Consider the following 9,689-nt stretch of genomic DNA (forward strand, 5'->3'; position numbering starts at 1 on the left):
CGTGTTGGAGTTTTTCGGTTACTGTTCAATGAACAGTAACCGCAAATGTTGACTTTGCGGTTACTTTCTGCAGTGAACAGTGCATATATGCACTGTTCATGGACCCACAAATTTCATTTTTTATCAATTTTTTCATTAAAAATGGGTCCCACAGCACTATTCACACATTTAAAAATTATTTTGCTACAGTGTTTTCAGTTTTCAGTTTTCAGTTTCAGCAAAATAAGTTCTATGCAAACACACCCATAGTGCGGTTATGATTTTGGCTAAAGTGCACCGCAAAGCATGGTAATAAAAATGGCCCAAAACCACACTGCACCATGAACACTCCTAGGAGAAAGGGTTAAGGATTTACCCGATGTGAAATATTACATTGTTCAAGGAACCCTAGATGTTGTTGGAGTAAAGGATCGCCAGAGCAATGAACCTATTTGAAATGGCTCATTTCGTACTAGAAAAACCCACGTATGAACAAGGATTAATTTTACTTCCCCACCTAGTTGCTCTAGGTTGGGGGGTAGGTCATAGTGGGGAAGTTATAGATATATTTCCATACTCTGTGTCTAGAGTACTTCATTTAATTTTTTCTTTAGCCAAAATTAGGAAAATGTTAATCCATGCTCCATTTTCATTCCTTTTTTTTTTTTTTTTTTTCCTATACTTTCCCTTTTCACTCTAACCAAATGCAACCTTAAATAGTTAAACTTAACCAAGATCAAAACCTTTAGATCTACTAACACCTTGTTTTAATTTTGGGCTACTAGAAGCACATTCATTCGGACAAGTAATAAAAATATCTATACAAGACAATAATATTTAATTTAGTTAGCCAACTTCATGTCTACATCTATGAGAAATATCAATCAAAATCTACCGTCAATGATATAGATTACAACCACACTCAACAAAACTTCACAGACAAACTAAACACTTTCGCAAACAATATTCACAAGCCTTATAAGAACAAACTAACCCAAATCTAATTACACCAAAAACAATCTCTTAATATCAACTAACAAACTCATAAACAAGATACTCATAATCAAAAAACTGTGAATACACCCAATGGTGCTTCACATTTACAAAATAAACAAACTTTCAACTCATACACACTGACATCTTTCAATCCTAAAAAAATTGTTAAACTACTTTTCAAAGAAACTCATTCCACATACTTCTAAGAGTATTCCTCTTTCCCTAATGGGAAGATCTCACTATCAAATTGCTTCCTCTACAAGGAAAAGAATTTCCACCCTAAGAAAACTTTTTTTTGGAGGGGGGGGGGGGAGAGGAAAGATAGTGACACTCTAAGAAAACTCAATCCAAATTAAAATAGGAATTTGAGGTCATTTTCTAACAAAATAAAAGCACATCGTGTGCATTCTTGGGTCAAAGTGGCGAAATATAAAAGATCTCGAGGATATACAACCATGGGCATAATTGCAAAGAAAATGAACAGGTCTAAAAGTAGCTTGCACTTTCCATAACCAATTCTAATTGAAATTATTCAAAGGATGATAGTTCGATGTAGAAAGTAATTTGTAAGATGAGGTTCTATTCACATTCTTTGCATTTTTACGTACTATCTCTATTTCTAGAATCAACCTCAACTTTGGAGGGGAGAAAAATGGTGCTTTGCCTTGGTATAGGCCGCTAGGAATGTCACTAATTGCCTAAAGATATCTCAAGTGGCAATGGTCATTTCATTGGTTTGAGTCGATTGAAATGTGTGCAGCATGAAACACTTTTGAATATCCTCAAAAATCAATAAACTTAGTAACACAAAAATATTCACAATTGTTAAGGTGATATGTGATTAATATACAATAAAAGTGAGGTTAATAATGGATCATATTACATGTCTTTTCTCTAAATAAAAAGAAAATAATGATCATATTAAAGTAATGCTAGTCTAATCCTAACTTATCCCCTCAACAAGTTATAAAATAAATAAAAATAAAAATAATAAAAAATTGTAAAGTTTGGTGCCTCTAGATTGCTCTTTTGAATATGGGACTGACACCAAGGCTACAGCTATAGTGTAAAACTTGTGAAAAGGAATTTCCTAGTCAGCAAATATAATTAGAATAAAATATATGCTATGACATAAAATATACATAGTAATATACCTTGTACACAAAGAGCGATAGTGGAATAAAAAAAATGTATAGAGAAGAGCACTAGAGCCATACGACAAGGATCTTGGGCATGGTCCTCCTCCGACATGAGAGAGAGAGAGAGAGAGAGAGAGAGAGAGAGAGAGAGAGAGAGAGCTTTGAGTAGAAAGCAAGCAAAACCAAAAGTAACAGAAAAAAACCGAGCTTTCATTTTTCTCTATACCAAGCAAGCATATATGCCAACTGCTTATAAAAATTCTTTAGGCAAAAAGATGATACAGAAGCAGAGGTGAGAACAACTGCTTAACATAAAATACACCTTCTCTTAGACCCTTTTTTTATATCCTTCTTTTGTGTTCCTTCATTTTCACATCATTAAGCAAAGTGACTGTATGACAAAGTTGGGCTGCTAAAGAATCAATCTCTATAGCCACTTGTCCCCCCATGCTCTTACTTTGTCCGCTTCTAGGGCCGTCCTACTCTGATCTCTATATAAAGCTCTTATGCTTGGCTTGAGATTTTGAGTGTTGTGGAGTTGGTTTGTAAAAAGCTAGCTAGCTAGTTTGGAAGTTCTGGGCATTGCAGAAAGCCATGGAAACAAGCAAAGGTTACAAGAGATTCTGCATTCTTCTTCTCTATGTAACTATGGCAGCCATCTTCTTTAACCAATGTGGTAAGCCATTTGTGTCCAGGTGTTGTGTTTTGCTTATGAGTGAATAGATAGAATTTATTTATCTGATTGATTTACTAGAAACTGCTTTAGTGTAAATATATAGAATTTACTTATCTAATTTATTTTACTATAAACTACTATTTAGACTATCATATCAATTGCCTATTCTTCATCCTTAAGCAAACAAAAAATGCACCAAAGCCACGTCATAGCAGAATATATAATTGCTTGATACGATAAGATTACGAGTAACATTAGCTATATGCATGAGTGGGGTTACTTTTGATTTTTGAAGTTGCTTTAGTTTCAATAATTTTAAGCTATAGTACAAGAAAGCATAGCTCTCCCATGACTTAATTTTTGGTAAATATTATATCACTTAATAAATTTTTATTATATTGAATTATATACTTTTCTTATTAATATCCTTTAAACTTACAAAATTTCAAGATAATTAAATATTAATAACTCTTATTTTCTCAATAATCAAATATCAATTACTATCTTATGTATAAAGCTATTAAAATTAAAATTTTATATAATTTAAAATTATGTACAAGAAATGAGTTTTTTAATTGAATGGAAAATATCTTATTAATACTCATTTAGTGTGTTAAGAAGAACAAGAACGTGTTTAGTTTAATGGTGGGAATTTTAAAACAGTAATTCAATAAGAAATTATTAAGTGATGATATAAGACTATAGATGCACGTAGAAATTCTGGTTTTTTTATTAAAAAAAATAATAATAATAATTAAGCTGGCTGTTGTAGTAGTGTTCTAGAAGTAGAACCTACTCCTCCCGACTGAATCATAAAATGTAGCTGTGTTGTGCACAATGGAATATGCCTCAGTAAACTCTTATATTATTATTTTTTTTTATTTATTTATTAATGCTACTTGCTTACGAAAAAAGGTTTATATGAACTTAAGTTTCTCTTGAAATGATACTCATCTTTTTTTCTTTTTTAAAATATACTCTTCAAATGATACTTAACTTGGCTCTGCAACAACAAGCTTTTATACAACTTGTACAGAAATTGGACACATTTTAATAACCAACATAGAGATAATCACAGCACTAATTCTTCAAAATCTTAAAAACAATTTAGAATTACCATTCTCATTAACAAACTTTAATTCAATAATAAAGGCAGTAAATTGTGCATTTCAAATTTACAAAAATTGAAAATTAAACCAATATCGCAAAGTCATATATTAGTTGACTTGGTTTTTCTATGTTTTATTGAGCAGATGCTAGAAGATCAATGCAACCATTCAAGCATCCAAGACATCTCAGAAGTTCAGTCATCAAAACCACAAAAAAGTTGAAAGTTACAAAGCACTTAGACATTGATCCAATGTTGGATTCATCAAATGTCCAACCCTACAGTTTGAGTTCGCCATTTTCTTTACCACCATTTGAGTCACTAGGTCCAATGCCCTTGCCTGAAAACACACCTCCATATTGTACTTATCCACCTAATACCCCACAACCTCCCACTACATCCATTCCAACTCCCACTGTTCCATCACCATTTTACTATCTCCCACCAGTTCTTCCAGCCCTAAGCCCACCGCCAAGCCCAACCGGCACATTACCCGGCCCGCCCACAACAAATCCCCCCGAAATTCTTCCAAGCCCACCTACCACAAACCCACCAGAAATTTTTCCAAGCCCACCTGCCACAAACCCACCAGAAATTGTTCCAAGCCCACCAAGTAGTGTACCAAGTCCCACTACCTATGTTCCAAGCCCACTAGGGCCCATATTAAGCCCACCTTATATTGAGCCCAGCCCACCAGGCTATGTCCCAGGCACACCTACATATACACCAGCCCCCACTGTTTTTGTTCCAAGCCCACCATTGTTTCAACCACCAGTGGTGTACCCACCACCAACAGTGCCACCACCACCAAACACTCCTCCAAACAGAGCCCTTTGGTGTGTGGCTAAGCCATCAGTGCCTGACCCAATTGTTCAAGAAGCCATGGACTATGCTTGTTGGTCTGGAGCTGATTGCGATTCAATTGAGCCTGATGGTTCTTGCTTTCAGCCCAACACTTTGTTTGCACACGCTTCATATGCTTTCAATAGCTTTTGGCAGAAGACCAAAGCGGCTGGTGGCACGTGCGAGTTTGGAGGCTCAGCCATTCTTGTCACAGTTGATCCAAGTGAGTCACCCCTCTAATTTTCACTAGTTCTTAATTTAATCTTTTAAGTTTTTTTTTTTTTTTTTTAAATTTAATCCTTTGAACTCTAATATGTTTTCAATTTATTCATTTAGTCTAAGTTTGTTCAATTTCATTATTAGTTTTAGTATTTTTCACTTTCTAAAACGATATTGTAGACTTAACGCTATGAATTGAACAAAGGTAGATGAAATGACTATATTAGAAATGAATGGAAGTTAAAAATACCTAAATTTTTTATATTAAAAAAAAAAAAAAAGAGTAGGACTGAATTTAAAATGTTTTGAATTTGAAATTTGTTTAACTCATAATCTTTTGATAAAGTACAAAGTCCAGTTGAAAACAATTTTGTATGGGATCTTTGTTCTCTGTTATTTTTTTTTTTTGGGTGGGGTCAAAAGGGCAAAACATGTACATTTTGTTTCCATATGCTACTGTATTTTACTAATCCTACTTTTTTTTTTTTTTTTTTGATGTGTGTTCACAGGCTATGATGGGTGCCACTTTGAGTACTATTAACTTGAAGATGCAAGACCCACTTTTAAAAACTAGAAGACAGATTTGGCCCCTTTTTTTCTCAGGCTCTCTCCCATATATATTTCAAATAATCAATATATATTATAGACTTACAGTGAATTCAACATGAATTTTGTAAGTAATATTTATAGATTTTGATAGGTTGGTCCCTTGTCAGTTTAGGGTTTTAAGATTTTTGGTTTTAGGTTCTTATCTTGAAAATTTTCTTTTTGTACATGGGATCTACCTTTAATCTCTTTGCATAAGATGTATAAACTGCATGCATTGCAGTATTCTGATCATATGAAATTAATAAAATTTGGATGATTAATGAACAAAATATATATGTGTGTTGGTGCAATATAATAAAAATATAAGGGAGAAACAAAATTAAAATATTACAATTTTTTTCCTAAAAAATCTCAACACCATTAGACTGAGGTGAGGTTTTCACTCTTTTTAAGAAGATTTAAGTCCTCATCTATCTCATCTCTTCATTCTCCCCCTATGCACGTATGTAACCCAATTCATTTGAGGCATATTAAAAATCACACTTATAAATAAATAAGGAGTCTCTCTTTTTCTTTTTCTTTTTCTTTTTCCTTTTTCTTTTGAGGAACAGGAGTCTCTCTTTTAACAATGTGATCTACATATTTTTTGAGTTAGTTTAAAAACACTAATACCTAAACCCCACCCCCAAGGCTCAAACTAGTGAGTCAATGGAAAAACCCCAAGCCCTCATGGCAAGGGGACGTTCCACTTTGCCCAACATGGGCAAGAACTCCTAGCAATCTAGCACTAACTCAAGGATAGAACTATTCTTGGACCTTGGAGGGCAATTCCCCTCATCCCTCCTCTCCCCCCCCCCCCCCCCCCTTCTCTCAATACTAGTGTGTGTGTGTGTGCAAATTTTAGCAATTTGGTTCAATAAAATTATATTTGGCCCCCCTTAATAATATTATGGATCATTTTAAATGCCATAAAAGATTTTATAGATTTAAATCTTAAAACAAAATTAAAAAACCCAACAACATAAATTATCAATAGTAAAGCTAAAAAAATAAATTAGTCCAATCAACCAATTTTACCTAAAAAAACTTAATCCTTTTAAAAATATTAAACAAAATAATTTGGCCCTTACTCAGCAAAAAACGCAAGCATCATAGATGCACACCGAGTTCTTTTTTCATGAATAATTATGTGGGGGTAACAGACCTGAGAGCCCATACCAATGTATATGTTGGGCCAAAGGCCCAGTCCAAGGAAGAACTCCTTCTCGGCCAGGCAAGGCCAAGGACAAAGGGAACGGCCTGCCATTGAGAGTAACACTCCGAACCATTCCATGGAAAATGATAAGTATTAAGAAAGAAAATAACAAAAGAAGGCATGGAAGTATCTAAGAGAAAGTTGCAACTATTGCATTAAGTGCTCTGCAACTAATTGAACCATGTTTTTTAGCCTTTACAACCACTCCCAACGACTTCGGGAAGGGGCTGATGGGACAAGTATTAGCACTATCAATCTAAATCTACACGTGGACGGTGGAAATGAGAGGAAAATAGTATAAAATAGAAGAGAAGGGGAGAACAAAGGGGGGGACGAGACTGATAACAAAGTATGAAGAACAATATATTAAGAATCAACTTCCTCGGATAAAATCCGAGGACGTCTCTCCCTGGTAGACCTATGTTATCTTTCTTTCTTTATCATTTATACCTGTTGGTCGATCGTCTGATTTGCTAAGGTCCAAGTTTCCAACCCATTATCTACAAATTCATAGTATTGGGCTCATTGGATCAAGACTTTATACATTTTGGGCTTAGGCTCCAAATTGTGACCCTACAATTGGTGCCGTCTGTGGGAACCTGGTGTTTTAGCGAGTTGAACGCTCAACATACTAAGGCGATGCAGCAATATATCAACCATTGGTGGAAGAGACCATTTTGGCCGTGGCGCATGCTACGCAGAGGATTGCTCCGTACGGAACAATGTTGGGGGCTTTCAATATCAAATATGTATCTCGTGCCTCCGTCAAGGGCCAAGTTCTCACGGACCTGGTGGCTGAGACCACTGAACCCTTGCCAGGTGAAATGACAGAAGCACAACACGTAGATAGAAAATTAGTTGGCACGGTCTCGCTGCATGGAATCCTTTGTCCAAAATGGTGCATGTTGATAGCACTACAAATCAAAGATGATCCGAAGTGGGGCTAATTCTAAATAGAACCCAAGGCATGCCTGAGTCCTCAGACCAGATGCTTGGGGGAAATTAATGCTATACCATCTCTATAAAGTGCTTAAACCGAACCCAAGGCATGCCTAAGTCCTCGGACCAGATGCTTGGGGGAAATTAAAGCTATACCATCTCTATAAAGTGCTTAAACAGAACCCAAGGCATGCCTGAGTCCTTAAACCAGATGCTTGGAGGAAATTAACGCTATAACATCATCATAAATGTTGAATAGAACCTTAGTACACGATAGTCCCCTCGGATCACTTACTTTAAATTCCACATTCTTTGATGGTTGCACTGTTTGCAGTATAAAGCACATGATTATTTTCTTGATTATTTCTACATAGTTAACTTATTTAAAGTTAGCGATTGGGTGCCACTATCAGTTTTGATAAAGTCAGGGTGACAACTTTTCATTACCATCAATAGTATCAATTCTAAGTCCTATTTGAGGGGAAAATACCAACACACCCATTCATGAAATAATTATTGCAGAAAATGAAAGATTCATAAAGTAAAAGTATAGTTTTCTTTTTATTAAATAAAGGAAAAATACATCATATACAAAATGGTTTAGGCAAGTCTGTTTCAAAAACTAACTTTAAAAGAGAAAACTCATAGGAATGGTAGATCCACAATCTTGTTCTAGCAGCAATCGAGCCAGTATGGATGGTACCGGCGATGAAAAAGAAGAAGAAGCGAAGACGCTAGATCCACAATCTTGTTCTAGTAGCAATCGAGCCAGTATGGATAATACTGGCGATGAGAAAGAAGAAGAGGCGGGAACGCTGGATGGACCCCTCTTCTCCTAACTACAAGATGTTCTGCTATCAAGGTTAAGAAACAAGAAACCTGTCAATCCATGTCCTTGTTGATTTGCTTGATCAACCTTGGGTCGTCTTCACATCTGCGCACACATGATATATGTCGCCAGGTGAGACCCAGATTTTGTCGCACCAAAAATTTGATACGATCTACACCTGCTTTGGGTCTTGGCTGAAAGAGGAGGGACTTCTTTCTTACCCGGTTAAAAGGAAGAAATGTCTTTGACCTCTGCTTCCCTTGCCTTAACTTCGTCATCCTGGATCTTGGCAGCATCCTTGGTTTCTGAGGAGGGCTTGGTTTCCTTGACCTCACCTTTATCCTTGGCCACCTCATTCCCTAGACTTCGATCACCATCTTGGCAGGGTCCCTGGGAATGCTTGAAGAGTTAAGAACTTAAGATCCCCGCAGAACTCAAGGATCTTTAAATGAGGAAGAACGATTCCCCCAAAGGTGTCTTATATAGAAGGCAAAATCTAGTGGAAATTAATTTGCCAGAATCTTAAAGAAAGAGTTACGAGTGAGATAAATCCCGCTCAATTTCCAAAGAAGTCTTCAATCGTTGGGTCTTTATCACTTCGTAATGACCTTAATGAAGGCACGTCTCGTGTACCGAAACGTTAGGAACACGACTTGGATAAACTAAAAAATATCTTGCAATCAGAGATGGTGTAAAATGGGCGCAAAGGGCTATTATCACATCGAGGTCCTCCTTTCCTTCTATGAAGAAGAAAAGAAGAATCCCGAGGGGCTATTGTGGGGGTAACAGACCTAGGAGTCCATAACAATATATATGTTGGGCCAAGGGCCCAATCCAAGGAAGAACTCCTCCTTGGCCAGGCAAAGCCGAGGACAAAGGGAACGGCCAGCCATTGAGAGTGACACTCCGAACCATTCCATGGAAGATGATAAGTATTAAGAAAGAAAAGAACAAAGGAAGGCATGGAAATATCTAAGAGAAAACTGCTACTATTGCATTAAGTGCTCTGCAACTAACTGAACCATACTTTTCAGCTTTTACAACTACTCCCAACAACTTCGGGGAGGGGCTGATGGGACAAATATCAGCACTATCAATCTAAATCTACACGTGGACGGTGGAAATGAGAGGAAAATAGTATAAAATAGAAGAGAAGG

The 9,689-nt window shown here is 36.2% G+C and overlaps 1 protein-coding gene across 1 annotated transcript; it reads left to right on the top strand.

Annotated features, from left to right (window-relative positions):
- The first annotated feature begins 2,334 nt into the window (after window positions 1-2,334).
- Window positions 2,335-5,793, top strand: LOC115987451 (36.4 kDa proline-rich protein-like). The gene is made up of 3 exons (XM_031110993.1): window positions 2,335-2,790; window positions 4,044-4,964; window positions 5,470-5,793. The coding sequence occupies exons 1-3, from the start codon at window positions 2,709-2,711 to the stop codon at window positions 5,499-5,501; spliced, it is 1,035 nt and encodes a 344-aa protein (XP_030966853.1). The 5' UTR covers window positions 2,335-2,708; the 3' UTR covers window positions 5,502-5,793.
- The last annotated feature ends 3,896 nt before the right edge of the window (window positions 5,794-9,689 follow it).

This window comes from Quercus lobata, chromosome 4, assembly GCF_001633185.2.
Source record: "Quercus lobata isolate SW786 chromosome 4, ValleyOak3.0 Primary Assembly, whole genome shotgun sequence".
NCBI classification, from domain to species: Eukaryota; Viridiplantae; Streptophyta; class Magnoliopsida; order Fagales; family Fagaceae; genus Quercus; species Quercus lobata.